General features: G+C 52.8%; 1 protein-coding gene and 1 pseudogene across 2 annotated transcripts in view; both read right to left on the bottom strand.

Moving 5' to 3' along the window:
* The window catches only part of LHPP (phospholysine phosphohistidine inorganic pyrophosphate phosphatase), a 120,727-nt gene extending 107,369 nt beyond the window's left edge, over positions 1-13,358 (bottom strand). For both annotated transcript variants that reach the window (XM_032312302.1, XM_032312303.1), the window contains exon 1: positions 13,158-13,358. In XM_032312302.1, the coding sequence (XP_032168193.1) occupies positions 13,158-13,282 (125 nt within the window). In that variant the 5' untranslated portion in view covers positions 13,283-13,358. The remainder of the gene's footprint in view (positions 1-13,157) is intronic.
* Positions 2,576-2,671, bottom strand: LOC116573825 (annotated as a pseudogene).
* Positions 13,359-19,192: the final 5,834 nt, after the last annotated feature.

Below are 19,192 nucleotides of genomic sequence, written 5' to 3'. Positions count from 1 at the left end.
TGACGGCACCCCCTTTCTGACCATTTGGGACGAGTCCCAGGTCCCCTCTGTTTCTCGTAGTCACTGAAAATTATAAAAGCATGGTTTATTAGCGGAGTAAAGCGTGACTACAACATTACATTAAGTCCTGCCTCGGGACTCAGTGTCTGTGACTTGATTTGGTCCAGAACCACATGCTTTCTTCCCTACACAAGTCCCGGGGCCAGTGCCCGGCGCACAGTCAGCACAGAGCACAAGCTGCCTGAGTACTGAGCCCAGAGACCAGCACCACCGTCCCCATTCTAGAGATGCCAAAACGGAGGCTCTGAGGGGCAGAGACCGATAAAGTCGCACAGCTGGTAGCAGCAGAGCCCGCAGGCTGTAAACCGGCCTGGGGGGTGGAGGGGGGGCAGCTACGCGCTGGTGTGTGCAGACCTGCATGTTTCCAGTAAAGGGAGTACTGTGCCCCCGGCAAGACCCAGGTCCAGGTGCGTGCGGGGCACACGTGAGTGTGTACGGGGGAGAGAGTGTGAGGTGAGTGGTCAGCACTGAAGGGAAGGCCCTGAACGGCCACTGCTGTGCACCGAGCTGCATCACACACACACACACACACACACACACACCTGCCTGGCAGATCCCTGTGTTAAAGCCCTGAGGAGGCAAGGAGCGCTAAGTGAGGTCGTCGGGGTGGGGGTGTGAGAGGACAAGGATCACTGTCCTTAGAAGACCACCAGCAGGGCGCCTGGGTGGTTCAGTCAATTAAGCCTCTGCCTTTGGCTCAGATCACGATCTCAGGGTCCTAGGATCAAGCCCATCCGGCTCCCTGCTCAGCTGCCCCGCGGGAAGTCTGCTTCTCTCCTCTTCTCCCAAGAACGCCTGGCACACGGGTCCTCCCACAGGACCCTGACATCCCACGGTGGGGTGCAGGCCAGATCGTCCCTCTGAGACCCTGGCCACCACTTCAGCCCGCTGCCCCCTTCCCAGGAGTCCCACGAGAGTGGGATTTGCCCCCACGTCCTGTAGCCACGCCGGATCTTTGAACTGACCTTTACCTCATCCCGGCAGGACAGGACAAACCCGCCTGGTGCAATTACTGTGCGTCACACGAACTGGTCCCCTGCAAATCACCTCGGACCTCACACAGCTGCTGGCTGTCGGCATCTGCCGGGGGCGCTCACCCGAAAATAATGGAAACCCTCTCATTATGGCTCCGTAGCAGGTAGAGCGCTAAGGCGATTACTGGACATCCTGACCGACCTTGGCACAGCTCCACAGCCTGCTGCCCTCTCCGGCTCGCCAGAGGGGCTGGGAGGGGAGGCCACCAGGGGGCAAGAAGGCTGCCCCAGGCAAGGCCCTCCCAACTGGGCCCATCCTCCCTCCTCACTCCATTCCCCATCCCCCCACCCCCAACCAGCTCTTGGGAAGCTGTCACCTTCGTATGCCCTACGGAGGGCTCAAGTCACCCAGAGTCTGCTGACCCTCCTCTACAGCCCAATCTTTGTCATCTTTCGAGGACTGGTTCGTGTTTCCCCTCCTCCAGGAAGCCCCCCAGGGCCCCCATCCCCAGTCCGCTCAGGCAGAGCCCATCTTCAGCTCTGCTTTCACAGCCCTTGGAGGGTAGCAATGCTTTTCGATGGGAATTCCCTAACGAATCTGAATTCCAGATCTGATGGGCCCACGCATCATAAAGGAACAACATTGCCCTTGCATCCAGAGAACCTCAGGAATAAACCCCATGCTCCAAGCTAATCCTGCCCGTGGGCAGTATCGCCTCCCTACTGTGTCTAATTCTTCAGTGCAAGGTCTAGAGAATACCAGAGGAGAAAGCGTAAGGGAGCCAAATGCGTCCAGACAGGTGAACGCGAGACTGAGCCTACGCACACGGTGCTGGAGTGAGTCACTCCTTCACGCAGGCTATGGACCAGACGGAACAGCCATGCCCGGAGACGCTCTACTGCCAGGCTGCAGGCCAGGGGGCCCAGTGGGGACAAGGAGGCACTTCGAAGTCTGATGACTATGGACTGTGGACGGAGGCACTTCGAAGTTTGATGACTGTGGATGACTGTGGCTCTGCCACCTAACAGCTGTGGGACCTTTAGCGAGCTCTCCCTTCTCTCTGTGCCTCAGTCTCCTCATCTGTAAAATGGGGACGACCACAGCACCTGTCCTGTCTCATACTGTGAGGCTTCAGCGAGACCCGCAATGTGCCTGCATGGGCCTGGCACCCTGTGAGGGTTCACTCCATGCCAGCCGAGAACATCGACCAGGACACAGGAGAAACACAGCGGGAGGAGAGGGGAAGTGAGGGGTGAGGAGGGGGAGTCTCCCCATTCTGTCTCAGCCTGCTCTGCCCCTGGTGCCACAACTCACGAGGTTCCCCGGCGGAGCAGGGGTCCCTATGACTACTATAAGGGGAAAAGCAGCAGATCAATGAAAGGACATTCATGACACCTCAGGGGGCTGTCGTGAACCGGAACGCAGGCGGCAGTGCCTGGCCAAGGCCCTCGGCGAGATCAGTGTCAGCCGGACGCGACCCCGGACGTGACCCTCAGCCGGGGTATGGCTATGCCAGCCGCTGTCTCTCCTGGAAAGCCGCAGAGCTTGAAAACAACTCTGAGAGAGGACGTAGCAGATATTAAATTGATAAGAACAGATAATACACTTGATCTTAGCCAAAAGGCCAAGAATTAAGAAGTGAATCCTACAAAGTACTTATTTGCTCTAAGAACCCCATTTTTTAAAAAAAAATAAAGGGTCAAATAGGATCCCGCGAGCGGAGCAGGAACAGTCTGCAGTGAGTCCCGCATTTCCTGCACTGTCCCTGGCGCATACCAACAGGCGCCCTGTTGACTCAGGGAGGGACCCAGCCCAGGTCCCCACGGCCCGGTGACAGGCATCAGCTGGGGTCAGGGAGCCGCCCTGTGGCTGGAGCAGCAGCAGAAGGGATTTTGCCCCCATGAGAACAGGGTCTGGCTCCCCAGCTGGGGTCCTGCACTTGCAACTTGCCAAGCATCTATAGTCTAGATACAAGTCTAAAGGTCAGACTCCTGGGGTCCCGGAGTCCTGGCCATGATATGGGGTAATCCCAGTGCCTGGTCTTCTGCTCTCTCCAGGACTGGGCATGCCATGAGCCGTCCCGCATGCTGGTGTCACCATCAGACCAGGAACTCCAAGGGGCACCAGTAACAGCTTCTGCCAGTAGGTCGAGCTGGGCCCGCCACACCTCCCCCTTCCCTCCAGATCCAGCAGAGCTTTCTGCGCAGCTGACAGCCAGCCGCTCCCCATTCTCCATCTGACATTCTGTGGGCAGCAATGCACATCACTGTGTCGTCAGAGCCCAGGCCAGAAACAGAGTCCAAAGTATGGACAGAAAGAAGAGAAGGAACAAGGGACAAGGTGACGCACATGGACGGGCCCTGGCTGGGCCTCTCAGTCGGGCCAGCTGGCCAGTGACCTCAGGGAATAGGGACGAGGGCAGATAGACACTGGGCAGGCTCCAAAGCCAGGGCCCTTACGAAACACGAGGCACCTCCTCCAGGTGCCTGTGACTGCCTCACCACCCAGCATGTTCTCTCTTACCTGCCTGAGTCTCAGAGCTCAGAGCAAAGGGGAATGCTGAGTCCACAGACATCAGTGTGCTATTTATTAATAAACACAACTTAAAATCAAGTGCAGGGAATCTAGAAACCAGAGGAGAGGTTCAACAGGATTCCACCAAGGGCTCATTTCACAGCGGGAGACTGGGGTGCAGAGGGATGCAACGTACCCCAGAGCGTGTGTTGAGGCGCTGTGGGTTCTTCGGACCACTCTCCAACCCTGAAGAGCCAGTCACCAGCCATCAGAGGCTGGTCTGGGCCAGGAGCAGCAGGGGACAGAGGCCAGGCACACCCAGAGCGAGGTGACAGGAGGGGGCAGCCTGACTCAGAAAGCGACGAGCCTACCGCACCTCCACCACCTCTGACTGTGTGGCTGAGGCTTCTGACCTGACTCTCCGATCTCAGTTTGCAAATGTGTAAAACGGGACACTAGCAGCAGGACAGTGTGATGTACAAATGTGATCCTTACAAACCATATCAGAAGCACCTAGCATGCTGCAAAGACTCAGAAAATGCCAGTGCAGACCGACAGTACCAACCACAAAATTTATGTGTCTGGCAAGCCTGGGCTGGGGACATCTGGGCCTTGGAGGCAGGCAGTCTCACAGGAAGCCACATGCCCCAGGAACTGGGGCCAGGAGGTGGGGAGCCCAGACAGCACCACTAAGAAAAGAGGGCAACATTCAATCCAGCGAAGGGAGGCTGGGGCAAACATCCTCGGGCACCCGGGACAAAGGGAACCCCAACAATAGCCACAACAGCTCCCAGGGACTGGCTGCCAGGGCCTCTCCCAGCTGCCCAGGGCACCACCCACAGGCTCCCAGTGACTTCTCAAGACAATCTGGGAGACAGGTCTCTGTCCGCATTTATAGATGAGGACCTAGGCTTCAGAGGGGCTGCGTGCCTCACCCAAGACCAGAGCACAGAAGAGAACCCTCTATTACAAACCGGCCTCATGGAAACGTATAAAAATGTGAGAAATACAACCTGGGCACAGCTGAGTGATTTTGGGTGGAATCAGCACCAAGTTCAACAACAGAAAGACTTTTTGTATTTGCAAAAGAACCACTCCTTACCCATCATCTGACAGTTCAAGCCACAAAAGGCTCCTTTAGCTCCTAGAGGTAGCACAAGTAAAATGGTGGTTTCAGAGAAAATATCCTACTTAACTTACCCCCCGGTGATGCACACGGGAAACTGAGGCACAAAACGGCTATGAAACCTGCCCAAGATTCCATCACAATCACAGGACAGAGTTGGGATTCAATACCCAGGCCCTCACCTACAAAAGCCGACACCGGCGTTCTTTTTTAGGTGACAGGTAGGAAGTGGCACCCACTCTCCCTCTCAGTGAGGCATCCTCAAGCCAGGCTCTCTGAGTCTCTGGTTCCTTCTCTACACATCCTGTCGGCCCCACGGTCACGGGAAATTGCCCTTCACACCTCTACAGGCAGGGCTGAGGCTGGGTTTGCCAATATGGCTTCTCCGTACATCCTTGGAGTGCTAGGGGCAACACGGGCAGGGGGGCGGTGTTCACGACTCCTTTTGTAGGCCTCCTGAGTAACCCAAGCCACAAGGCCCTCCTAATCTGAGGGGCTTCCTACCAGAGGCAGCAATGTTGGGGTAAACCATGAACTCTCTTCCAGAACCACCAGCCCGGCTGCCCTTGATTTCCGTATGGTGACCCTGCCCACCTGTGCTGAGATGGGAACCCAAGAAACAGCTCTTGTCCCGTGCGGCCTCACGCCCCCATCCAACATGTCTCAGTTTCCCTCCGTGTGGGTCAGGTGCATGACTCTACTGCTCTCCCTCCGAACGGTGCGGATTGTCGGGCCTCCTTTATCTTTCTGGACAAAAATGGTATTTCCTACACATTATTCTAGAACATGTTTTACTGACCACATACAACACTGATGTGACATAAATTGGGGCACCTGGGTGGCTCAGTGGGTTAAAGCCTCTGCCTTCGGCTCGGGTCATGATCCCAGGGTCCTGGGATCGAGCCCCACATCAGGCTCTCTGCTCAGCGGGGAGCCTGCTTCCCCCTCTCTCTCTGCCTGCCTCTCTGCCTACGTCTGATCTCTATCAAATAAATAAATAAAATCTTTTAAAAAAAAATTTATGTGACATAAACTAATGTCAACATCAAACAGCGGCAGAATCATGGTCTGGGTGAACCGCAATCTATTTCCTCCTCTTGTCCTGCTAGACGTGCCCCTTGTTTCCCAGCCACTCCCACAGAGGCATGAACAGAGGAACTGTGGTGCTGTCGGGGCGCCTGGCTGGCTCAGTGGGTTAAGTGTCTGACTTGGGCTCAGGTCATGGTCCCAGGGTCGTGGGATCGAGCCCCGCACCAGGTGTGCTGCTCAGTGGGGAACTTGCTTCTCCCTCTCCTCCCTCTGCTCCTCCCCCTGCTTGTCCTCTCTCTCACACATAAATAAATAAAATCTTTAAAAAATAAACTGGGGCACCTGGGTGGGGCCGGAGTCAATTAAGCCTTGGCCTTCAGCTCAGGTCAGATACCAGGGTTGTGGGATGGAGCCCCGCTCAGCAGGGAGCCTGCTTCCCTCCTCCCGGCCGCTCCCTCCCTGTGCTTGCTCTCGCTCTCCTGCTTGCCTTCTGTGTCAAATAAATAAATAAAATCTCTGAAATAAATAACTAAATAAATAAACTGCTGGGCTGTCCCCTGGCCCTGACTTGAATATCGTTATTCAACAAAACACCTCGGTCATTTTCACTGACTGGCTTCATCATCAGTTATAGATTTGAAGAGAGAAAACATACATTTGTCAAACACTGTTCTCTTATTTATTTATTTTTTTAATGGGGGGGGCAGTTCCTACCGCGGATTTCTTTGGGGAATCAATGCTCTGAGGCTACGGAAGATTGGGAAGTTCTGGCCCGGGATCTGCAGGGACTCGGCCCCCAGTGACAGCCAGCACCAGGGCAGAGGAGGCAGGGGTGTGGGGCAGGGGGCGAGGAGGATGCCACGTCAGGAAAGGGAGGCACTGGGCCTTCCAGTCCTCTGTGATTTGGGGGGAATGGAGAGGAAGGGGTGTGGTTGTTCCCACCCCCTCACCCGGTGGGGAATGCGTGGGTCAGGCCTGGTGACAGAAGGGTCCGGACGCTACTCCGCACCTTCATGCCCTCGTCAGGACTGTTTACAAGGAGGAGCACCCCCACACACACACCCGAAATGGCAGCAGATACGCGGCAGGGTGATCTTGTCAAAACACACCTTGTCCCAGGTCGGGGCTGAGTGAGGCAAGCTCCTGCTGGCCTTGACAAACTCAAACAAGCAGCCTCCTCCCTCCAATATCCCCGAAGGGCCTCCTCTGGCAGGTGAGGGGACGAGGCCCCCGAAGGTAAGGCCCCCCAGTCCCTCGCAGCTCTTAGTATCGCCACTCCTGGGCCCAGATGCTCAGCCCCCGCGGCCCAGCATTGAGGAGGGGAGGGACGGAGGGGTTGGTCCTGAGGTCTGCAGGCTGGCGACTTCGGACAAGGTGCCCCTGGCCCCATCCGTCGCCACAAAAACCTGCTGGGAGGGGGCCTCGGAGTCAAGAGGGTCCCAGGGCTTCCGGGACACCCTGGGGCTTGAGAGGCCCCACCTGGAAGGATGGGTTGTGGGTCTGGCGGCCCTGGGTGGGAATTGCTTTATGAAGCGGCCCTGGGCTCAGGCCTGCTCCCTTCCGCCGGCCACAAAAGGGCTGGGCCAAGCAGCTGTGCTTTAGTGGCCGGAGACAGGATGCAGTAAATGCCCACCTGCCTTTCACATGCAGATGCCTCCGGGGCTCTCCTTTGTGCCGGCCAGCCCCCGGGCCGGCCCCCGCAGCCCCCGCTGGGCCCGGCCCTGCCTCTGAATGGCTCCCCCGGGAGAGCCCAAATGCCCAAGAATGGGCTCCAATAAAGGGCCCGTTGGGGGCACCCTGGGCTGGTTACAGATGTCCCATTACCACGCCCGCCCACAAATCCTAGTGCAGTAAGAGCGCCTGGCAGCACTGCCCCCAGCAGCTCCAGGAAGGAGCCGGTGTGGCCTCCGGGGACACTCCTGGCGCCGATGACATCTACAAACCCCAGTGCAACCGCAAGAGACCCGCGAGGCTACGCTCCCCCACCCCAGCTCCCCAGCTTCCTGCCGGCTGGGTCTCCCCCCATCAGATATGGGTCTTCCCAAGGCCCTTTACACTGATTCTCCCAACTGTCCCTCTGCCTCCTTCCCAGCCGCGGGTCCTGTCAGTTTAGAAGTGCTCGGTAAACACTTGCCGGCTGGAAGTGAATGAAGGAGCAAACGCCTGTATCAAGAGGCAGCATGGTGCTGAGCGGGACACGGAGGCCTTGGAGTCACAGGCACCCAGGGGTTAACCTGGCCCAGCCACCTTTTCCACTTCGGCCAGTTGCTGAATCTCTGGGCCTCCGTCCCTTTGAAAAGGGGCCCGAAATGCCTACTTGGGGGTGGGCTGGGAAAGCAGCTATGCAGTTAAACACCCAGCTGGGACCCGACAGGCCCCCCTCAATCGCTGGTAACCACTATGACTGTGGTCCACATGGTTCTGGAAAGCAGGGCTTATCCTCTGCATGTGCTCCATGTCCCCAAAACAGTGGGAACCTCTTAGAAAACCTGGGGACAAACATGTCACTGCAAAAAGTCTAGGAAGAAGAGTAGTCAGTCGTCCCCCTTGGGTTCCTCAAATGATGGTGCTGCTGGGAGCCTGTGGTGCTGGGGAGCTGCTGGGGGTTGAGCGGTCCCCCAGAACCTCGTCTCCTCCCCATCATGCTTGGCCCTCTGCAGCTGCTCTCACCCCAGGGACTTCCATTGGGCTCCTCGGGACATCAAAGTGAGCCTCTCAAAGTGAGCCTTGCATATCAAGGAGGCCACCCAGTGCAGGTTGTAAAGAAACCCCTCTCCATGGCTACACACACTATAGAAAGCAGCCAAACACACAGGGCACAGCGTCCTTCACCTTGACAAGCAGGCCTGTTCCGTAAAAGGTTCCTCAGAGAGTCCATGCTTGGCTCAGGCGCTACAAAACAGGGTCATGCGGCATGTGTGAAACATTCCCATGGAAAACTCCAAAAGCAGGGGGAACCTTCCAGCACCACACTCACTACCACTGAGCGTCTGGGCCCTGGGCTTTGTGCCTGCCCACGGCCACCCACAAGGGAGGCTTGGGTGTGATCAGTGGGCTCCTGGAGGCCAAGCAGAAGAGCCCAAGAGGGAAGGATGTCCAGAGACCCAGAGCACACTGGGGTGCGCTCGGTGGGCGCTTGGCCACAAAGAGGCTCGTGAGTGAAAACCCTACCCAGGAGTCTTTGCAACTGGCAGTAACGGGATTAGGTGGGAAGGCAGGGGACAAGGGGCCACCACGCTCACTTGAGAAGGCCCTAGCAGACCAGGAGGAGGCATGGGGACTTGGTCTTGTGGCCTGGGAGCCCCTGAGGTTTCAGAGGGATGAGGCCATTAGCTCTCCAGGACCCTGGGCAGCACGATGATAAAATCTCCCAGGATAAGGAGCGCTATGTCCCCCCACCGAAAATAATCCCACATGCTCTGGAGAAGGCAATCCCCTCAGTCACAAAACTGGTTCTGATGTAGTTTAAGATTGACGTCACACAGCTGTTCGACTTCTAGGGCATAGCTGCTACCAGAGACAGCCCAGCTACTTAAATCAGCCGGAGTTAAAGTAAATCAGAACAAAACCCTCCTGGGGATGGGTGGGAAGGTGCCAGTGCAGAACCCACGGAGGTCAACAGGCCGGGACCCCTCCTTACTGCCACGCCCTGCGATTGGCACATGCATTTGCTGGACACGGACAGGTCTGTGTCGGCGGGGGCTGCGTTACTCGGGACGGGCTGCCTTCTCAACACCCGTTGCTTCTCAACAAAGTAACAAAGGCACCTTGGCACAGTTTCGATTTGCATTTCTCTTATCTAAGTAAGGCTGAACATCTTTCCTATGCTTAGGGCTCATTTGCTTTTTCTTCCTTGTGAACTAACTGTTTATATCTTTTGTGCATTTTTTATTAGGCTGTCGATTTTTTTTTTCTGTTGCTCCTCCCACAAAGGACTCCAAGTATGGCTGGGGCAGAGCGGCTGGCAGTCAGGCAGACTTGGGTCCCCATGGTCCTTGGGCCATCCCAGCTGAGACCCTGGCAAGCTCCGAGCGGCAGTGGCTTCCCGTGGTGAAGGGGAGGCACAGCGCCCTCCACCCCAGACTGTCAGGGGGACCACACAAGACAGTGAGAGGCAAGCGCGGATACCGAGCACAGAGGATACCGAGCACAGAACAGGCAGCCGAGAGCAGCCTCACCTGCCCAGAAATAAAGGGAATATCGTCAATAATGTTGTAACAATGTTGTCTGGTGACTGCTGGCGGCTCCATTCATACTGTGCTGAACACCGAGTAATGTACAGAACTGCTGAACCAACAGGCTGTTCCCCTGAAACTAATAGAAGATTGTATGTTAATTCTATCTCAATAAAAAATTCTACAACTTAAAGAAATAAATGTATGTATGTGTGCATACGGCGCTCTCACCGTCTATCCTGCACCCAGCACTGGGCCAAGACCTTGCCATACGCACGTCATGAACTCTCAGAGCACCTGCCCTGCACCCCCTCCTCACCCTCTCCGTCCTTTCAGGTGCTCTAGTCCGACCCTGGGAGCCGTTCTTCCTCTTCTCCAGGCCCCCACAGACTCCCTCATCAGCAGGCCCTCCCGGTCCTACTTCCAAAACATCTCTACTTCCAAAACTCCCTTCCCGCCCCCTCCCTGCTCCTTGCCCCACCATCTCTTTCTGGACCATACAATGGTCTCCTAACTGCCTCCTCTGCTTTCCCTCCTGACGAGAGCATCTGGACATTCCCCACTTTGCAACTAGAACGATCTTAAAATACTTGTAAACTGGGGGGTGGGGGGTGGAACCTTTTTTCCGGCTTTACGGACATATAATTGACAGAGTACTTGCCATTCAAAATCTCAAATGGGAGATATATTCACACAGCTCAAAAAAACATTAAAAACAAAGTTAATACACAAAGCCGTACAGTGAAGAAGCAATCACCCAGCGTTCCCCAGCTGTCCGTCCCCAGCTCTCCCAACAGTGAACTCTTCCCCCAGCGGCCTTAAGCAAACACAGCAGCAGCAACACTGGCCTGCATTTCTGCCTTTTCCACCCAAAAGACAGTCACCACGCAGCCGGTTCTGTGCTTTGCTGTCTTCCCTGCCAATGCATCTATGTGACAGGCACACATAGTACACGGTGCTACACGGTATTCCCTTGCATAGATGGATGGACCATGATACTCCCCTATCAGTGGGTATCTGAGTTCTTTCCAGTGTTTTCCTATTTCAAAATTTATTTTCATGAATGACCTTGCACGGAGGTCCTTTCTCATGCATGAGGCAAGGCAATTTCCAGAAGTGGAACTGGTGGGAGAGAAAGCCGAACGGATCTTCCACAAGCAATGTAGGACAGGGTCTGTTTCCACAAACACTCACCCAGAGAATGTATGCTCAAAGTTGTGCTTTTTTTTTTTTAAGATTTTATTTATTTATTTGACAGACAGAGACACAGTGAGAGAGGGAACACGAGCAGGGGTAGTGGGAGAGAGAGACACAGGCTTCCCGCTGACCAGGGAGCCTGATGCAGGACTTGACCCCAGGATCCTGGGATCATGATCTGAGCAGAAAGCAGATGCTTAATGACTGAGCCACCCAGGCACCCCTCAAAGTTGTGCATTTTTGCCAGTTTTCTCATATTGATGAAAAAAGGCTCCTTGCCCAGTTTTGATTTGCATTTCTCTTATCTAAGGCTGAACACCTTTCCTATGCTTAGGGGTCATTTGCTTTTTCTTCCTTGTGAACTGTTTATATCTTTTGTGCATTTTTTATTAGGCTGTCGATTTTTTTTTTTCTGTTGATTTCTAGATTTGGGGGCATAATTATAAAGGTCCTCTACTCCAAGATTTCAAAGGAAATCTCTGTCTTTGTTTGGTACTTATACAGCTTCACCTTTCACATTTCAAGTTCTTTAAAACATACATCAGATCACACGACGCTCCTGCCTGGAATCTTCAGTGACTCCCCACTGCACTCAGGATAAAATCCAGGCACCTCTCCGCGGCAGGTTCCTGCTCTAGCCATGCTCCCTCTCTTTGGTTCCCTGAACATGAATGTGCCAAGCTCTCTTCTGCTGCTAGGCCTTTGCAGCTGTTGTTCCCTCTAGCCGGAATGCACTTCCTCCGTGCCTCGTCCAGACGGCCCTTCATACCCTCTGGTTGGGTCCAATGCCCTCTCTGTCCAACCTCCCCTCTGTCCCTTTTTCAGCCAATCTTACGTTTCCTTGTCTGCATCCAAGTTTACTGTCCATTTCCCTCATAGACATGAGCCCCATGAAGACTTGTCTGCCTCAGTCATGGCCCTGAAACTGTGGCCTCGTGCTTCCCCCCACTAGGTACACATAACCCCAAAACACAGCCAATGCCCTCTGCTGCACTCCCATAATTTTCTTGGCTTCATAAGATGCCAATGCATACATGTACTGATATGATCTAATCCTAGTTGGCAATAAAAATGAATGAACTAACAACAAAAAAAATGCCAATGCACAATGTTCTTGCTTATGACAGAGTTCATCTGAAGCCTTAGGGTAAATAGGATCTAAGACAAAGGGTAGAACTTAAACCTGGACTTCAGGAAATGAGGCTCCCGGGGCCCTCAGGAGTCTCCTAGGACTGGGCGTCCTTCCCATGTTCTCCTTGCGGTTATGTCTCCCTTTTCTGAGTTCCTGGTCTCTCAAACACCTCCAACTTCGCTACACAGGACAGTTTGGCTCCTGTACAGACCAGTGGGGTGGGCTCCCTGAGAAGGACCAAGAGGCTCACTTAATTGCCAGCTACAGGTAGGTAAACTGAATCCTAGTGAGATCAGGCCACTAACCCAGGGTCCTCCCACCAGTGAGTCTAGGAAGCCAAGTCCGGGGCAATTACCCCTTCCTGGCTGCCCACTGAAATCATGGCAGCACTGGCCTGTCCTGCCAATGACAATTACAAAGCGGAGAGTCCAATGGTGCCAACCGTGGTCCTTGCGTGGTCTTCTGTGCACGAGGTTTGGTGGGCAAGACGCCCTCCTCCTCCCCTCCCCCCCAACAAATGATGTCAGCACATCTTAAAGTTTTCTGGTAACTACATAAGCAAAAGTAAAAAACAGGTGGAATCTAATATATCTTATTTAACGTAATCAAATTATTATCACTTCAACATGTTATCCTTATAAAGCAAGGTCTTTCCGTATTTGTCACTAAGTCTTGGAAATCCGTGCGGACGGTGCCCTTACAGCGCCTTGCAAGTCTGCCCAGCCCTATCCCAAGCGCTCAGCCGCCACAGGAAGTCAGGGGCTGCCGGGTCAGGCAGGGAAGTTGGGGGTTGGGGCGGCGGGGGTCCAGCCAGGATGGGGGGGGGGGTCCCAGCGCGAGGGGCGGAACCAGAGCTGCAGCCCCGCCCCCGGCAGCGGCCAGAAACCGCCGGTGGGACCCGGCTGAGCGCGGAGCCTCGCGCCCACCGCGGCCGGCGGGACGCACTCACCTCGCTACCGCCTCCACGGAGCCAGGGATCGGCACGCCGCCGTCCTCACTGCCATCGTACAGCACGCCCGAGATGTCGAGCAGCACCCCGCGCACGCCCGCCAGCCGCTCGCCCCACGAGGCCATCGCGCTCTGCCGGACACCTCAGTCTCCGCGCGTCCCAGCCTCCGGCGGGGAACTGCGGCTGGGCTCGCCGCGCAGGGGCGCCTGGGAAGTGTAGTCCTGGGCTGTGCAGCCCGGAGGGGCGGGGCCAGTGGGGCGGGGCCAGTGGGGCGGGCCGGGTGCAAACCCGGCTCCTAGGGGCGCAAACCGGGATTCCTGGGTGCTGGCTCTCCGTTCCTGGGTCACACGCCCCCGAAATGGGAGCCATCTCCCCAGGAGAGCTCAGTGGACAAGAGGCAGGAAAAATAAAACATTAAGCCCCTGGGAAATAGTCAGTCTCCCTAAAAACCAAAACAAGTCAAATCAAGATAAGGAGGCACCTGTAGAGGTAGCAAGCATTAAAGAGATCAGTACTTCTTGGGGCGCCTGGGTGGCTCAGTTGGTTAAGCAACTGCCTTCGGCTCAGGCCATGGTCCCAGAGTCCTGGGATCAAGTACCACATTGGGCTCCCAGCTCCATGGGGAGTCTGCTTCTCCCGCTGACCTCCCCTCTCATGCTCTCTCTCACTCTGTCTCTCTCTCTCTCTCAAAATAAATAAATAAAAATCTTAAAAAAAAAAAAACAAAGATATCAGTACTTCATTGGTGTCCTCATCTTTTTGCTGAGTGTGACGGCCCTAAAAGCAATGGAGATATTTGGACCAATTGGCCTGATAATCCCACGCCTGGGAAGTGATGCTAGGGAAGTGATTCTAAAGACGGTGAGGGCAGTGTAAGGTATCACGCCAGAACAAGCCGGAAGAAAAGTCACTGTACAAACAAGTGTAACATGGCTGCAGAAAGAAATATTATGCCACCAAAAATGAAAACTAGGTAACAACATGGAAACTGCTTGTGTTACAACATATGAGAAAGCAGACCACAAAACTAGTAAATTTTACATTACCAGGCAGTAATGTAGACTACAGCCCTGCAAAATTAAGGATGGTAGGAATAGGGCTGGGAAGCAAATGGAAACATTGCTGTGTGTTAGGCCAGTGACATTTTGGATGAATTGTTACAATCCATTTAATGTTACCTCATTTTTGCAATAAATAGAAGTTGATAGGAAAAGGGAAGTTTCCTTGACTGCCCCTCTGGCCTTTCCAAGTGTTGAAACTTGAGGGGTGCCTGGGTGGCTCAGTCAGTTAGGCGTCTGCATTTGGCTCAGGTCATGACCCTGGGGTTCTGGGATGGAGCCCCTCCTGGGGCTTCCTGCTCAGTGGGGGCCTGCTTGTGTCTCTCCCTCTGCCCCTCTCCACGCACACTTGTGCTCCTGCTCACTAGCTCTCTCTCTGAAATAATATATAAATAAGAATCTTTAAATTAAAAAAAGAAAGAAAGACATTTGAAAAAAATCAGATTCCTCCAGGCCTGACTTAGCTTGAAGGCATCAAAACAAGACCATTTTAGGGCGCCTGCGTGGCTCAGTGGGTTAAGCCGCTGCCTTCGGCTCAGGTCATGATCTCAGGGTCTTGGGATCGAGTCCCACATCGGGCTCTCTGCTCAGCAGGGAGCCTGCTTCCTCCTCTCTCTCTCTGCTTGCCTCTCTGCCTACTTGTGATCTCTCTCTCTGTCAAATAAATAAATAAAATCTTTAAAAAAAAAAACAACAAGACCATTTTAGGGGCGCCTGGGTGGCTCAGTGTGTTAAAGCCTCTGCCTTCCGCTTGGGTTGTGATCCCAGGGTTCTGGGATCGAGCCCCACATCGGGCTCTCTGCTCAGCAGTGAGCCTGCTTCCTCCTCTCTCTATCTCTGCCTGACTGTCTGCCTACTTGTCTGTCAAATAAATAAATAAAATCTTAAAAAAAAAAAAAAAAGAATGGTCATTTTAGGGGTGCCTGAGTGCTTCAGCTGTTAAGCGTCTCCCTTCAGCTCAGGTCATGATCCCAGGGTTCTGGGATCAAGCCTCACATCAGGCTCTCTGCTTGGTAGGAATCCTGCTTCTCCCTCTCCCTCTCCCTCTCCCACTCCCCCTGCTTGTGTTCCCTCTCTCGCTGTATCTCTGTCAAATAAATAAAATCTATTTTTTTTAATGTTCATTTTAGGTTCTTCAGCCACAGACAGAATACAGAATTCGTCAGAATCTTAGAATTTTAACTCAGTTCAATAAATTATGCATACTGTGTTGCTAAGTTTACTGGGGAACTATGTACTCTTGATTTTATAGGAGGGATGTAAAATGTAGTTCCTGCCCTTTGGGAATTTACAATCTGACTGAGGGAGAAAAGAATATTAGACCTAAAAAAAAAAATCAGCCATGGGTCTTAGCTGCAAAAAACAGAAACCACACCAACTAAAGGGTTATGTTTACCCCAGGCAGTAAGAAGCTTACAGATGTCCATGGGAACTGAAGAACCAAGCTCAAGTACCATGCAGCTCTGAGAAATGCCCAATAGCATTGTTTCACTGGGGTACTTGGCTCCCAAGTCACCAGGGACCTGACAGTACAGGCCCCCCAAAACCAAATCCACACACTACTGTGCTCCTGAAGGATTCTCTCCACCTGTGGCTATCACTTACCTTGCTTTTCACCATGTCCAGCTTGGTGGAAACTAGTCCGACCTGCCAGGGACTCTGGGAAATGCAGTTTTTAGCCATCCAGATTCTGTGGTACAGGAGCCGAGTGAGTCGATCTGGATAATCTGCCATGAACGCCGTGCTCTGTACACACGTATTGAACTGTCCGCTCTGTGGGCTCAGGGGTCCAGGAATGCAAAAAGTCTAGGGTGTGATCTTTGCCTTTGAGTCAAGACTGCAGAAAACAAGATGTACACTTTGAAGATTGCTGACCGAATGTGTGCCAAGTGCCAATGAGTGACATAGACATAGCCAAGAGGATGGGCTCTGTTAACCACAGAGGGCAGCAATGGTTTCTGAGCTTAGGGACAGCCTGCTATGGACCTTGAAGAATGACTGGCCTGCAGCTTCCAGCCAGGGAGGAGAAGCAAGGGCATTTCTGTCAGTGGTGGGGAGCCTACCCATGGTTCTCCCTCTTCTATTGGCCAGGTATGACCTTGGGCAAATCATTTTCTAAATCTAAGATTATGGGAGACAAAACGATGCTCCTAGAAGGTGTCCACATCCTTCTCTCTGGTGCCCATGAATGTACTACCTTACCTGGTACAAGTGACTTTGCAAGTGGAATTAAGCTGAGGATCTTGACGTAGGCAATTATCCTAGATGATCCAAATAGTCTCAGTGTGATCACGAGAGTCCTTAGAGGGAAAGAGGGAGACAGGAGAGTCAGGGTCAGAGAAGGGGACATGACAACAGAAGCGGAGCTGAGAGAGAAAGAGGGAGGGAGGAAGAGAAAGAGATTAAAAAATGCTGCACAGCTAGCCTTGAATTTGAAGGGGGCTGTGAGCCAAGAAATGCGGGCAGCCTTTAGAAGCTGGAAAAGGAAAAGAAATGGATTCTCCTCTGAAGCCTCCAGAAGGAATTCAGCGCCCGACCCCTTGATTTTAGGGTTTCTTGCCTCTAGAACTGTAAGATAATGAAGTTGTGTTGCTTTAAACTACTACATTTGTGGCAGTTTGTTACAGTAGCAATAGGAAGTGAATCCAGGGACTCGGGTTCCTCATCTGAAGAATGACATTGGTCCAAGGTGAAACGTGGTATTGTGAGCCACTAATGGTCTTGGACTTAGCCCAAAAGTCTGTGACCTTTGCTTGGATATAATAGGTGAAAGACATTACATAAATTAGAGTTGCATTTGGCTGCATGAATCAGAAATGCAACTAGAGTTGCTCAATAAAACTGAGATAATTTTCTCGTGTATCAGGAGGTCAAGACGTAGGCAGGCCTGGACAGGTACCATCGCTTCCGGAGATATCAGGAAATATACTCCTTCCATCTCCAGCTCTTCCATCACTAACGTGAGGCTTTCACACTGATGAGCTCCAGGTGCCTACTACATCCCTAAATACTACATCCCTAAAACATTGTGTCTGCATCTCGAGCGAGAGGAAGGGGAAGGAAACGGACAAAGGACGTGCGGCAGCTGAGTCTTGCCCTTGCACCAGGAAAGCAGAAGCTTCCCCCAAATCTTGATCCAGTAGATTCTTGTTTATATCTTTTGGGCCAGAGCTAGTTCAGTTAACACTCTCGTGTGCAGAGCTTTGGGCCCATTATATTTACAATTATAAGTCTATAAATCATGTCTGAATTTCCACTCCAATGTGAATCCATTCAATCTTCTATTGGTATATAGACGTCGTATAATCCTTCTAGATTTGCTTGTATTAGCTAAGACTTTTTCATCACCAGTAACAGAAGCCCAATCTCACACGGCTTAACTTTCCAGGGAATGTTCTGGCTCCCGTAACAGATAGCCCAGCAATTGATGGCTTCAGGCATGACTGGTTCCAAGGCTTAAATGGTGGTGTTCTAGGCTCTCTGACTCTCCATTTCTTGGCTCTGCCCAATCTGTAGGTTGACTTCCTTCTCTCTCTGTGTGGTTGGGCTTTCTCCAGGCAACTGGGAGAGAGAGCTGTGTCAGGCCAACAGAGTCCCAGGTAAACCACATGGGGAGGAACTTATTCCTCAACTTGGTCTGACACTCCCAGAAAGAACTCTGGCCCTCTTGTATCAGAGCCCCCGAATTCCTCATGTCTGTGTTCAGAGGGAAACGGTACTCTGATGATCCAGCCTGACCCAGGCGCCCTACCAGGGCGGGTGTTCACTCTCTTACCACACATGGAATTTGGGAGGGCCTCCCAGGAAAAAGCAGGGCACTATTACAAGAGCACTAAGGTCTAAAAGTTTGTGTCCTCAAAAATATTCATATGCTGAAAATGGGTAGCTCAGTTGGTTAAGCAACTGCCTTCAGCTCACGTTGTGATCCTGGAGTTGTGGGATCGAGTCCCGCATCAGACTCCCTGCTCAGTGGTGAGTCTGTTTCTCCCTCTGACCTCTCCCCTCTCATACTCTCTCTCTCTCTCATTAAAAACAAAAACAAAACAACCCACGGAGCTTGCTCATCCTTCACTCTGTGACAGCACTGCAAGAAATTGGGCAGTCTACAACCTGGAAGAAGTTGGGCCACACCCGACTGCGCAGGTGTCCTGATCTTGAACTCCCAGCCTCCAGAATTGGGAGCATTAGGTTTCTGTTGTGGAGAAGCCACCCAGTCTTCTACATTTTGTTTCCGTAGTCCAGGTGGATAAGAAAAAGAAGGAAGAGACACTGTGTAGGCAAAATTATGGTCCCCCACAGGAGCGCTCTATTCGTATCAAAGTTTGTGTGCCCTGGAAAGTGAGACCAGACCAAGTGAGGTCTGGGTGGGCCAAGGGGTCTTCTGTGTGAGGTGGGCCAGAGTAGAAAAGAAAGTAAGGAGTCATCAGTCCAAAAGTGCTTCTCAAGCTTCCATGCGCATTAAAATCACCTGGAGGGCTTACTCAAACCAAGTTTTGGTTCAGGAGGTCTGGGATGGGCCTGAGAATCTGCATTTCTCACAGGATCCCAAGCAATGCTGCTGGTCTCCAGGTCGAGATCACCGTTTCTCAAACTTTACGATACGTGTGAATTTCCTGGGGAAACGTACTAAAATCTATATTCCGATTCAGGGGGTCGGGGGTGAAAAGAGATTCTGCATTTCTTTTCCTTTTCCTTTTTTTTAAATTTTATTTTTAAGTAATCTCTACACCCAATGCGGGGCTCAAATTTACAACCCCAAGTTCAAGAGTCGTGTGGTCTTCCAACTGAGCCAGCTGGGTAGCCTGAGACTCTGCATTTCTTTTTCTTTTCTTTTCTTTTCTTTTTTTTTTAAGATTATCTATCTATTTATTTACTTATTTGACACAGAGAGAGACAGAGAGAGAGATGGAAAGCAGGCAGAGAGGCAGGCAGAGAGTGGGGGGAAGCAGGCTCCCCGCTGAGCAGAGAGCCCGGTGC

Source organism: Mustela erminea, chromosome 14 (genome assembly GCF_009829155.1).
Source record: "Mustela erminea isolate mMusErm1 chromosome 14, mMusErm1.Pri, whole genome shotgun sequence".
Lineage (NCBI taxonomy): Eukaryota > Metazoa > Chordata > Mammalia > Carnivora > Mustelidae > Mustela > Mustela erminea.
This window is presented reverse-complemented; position numbering and strand designations above follow the sequence as displayed.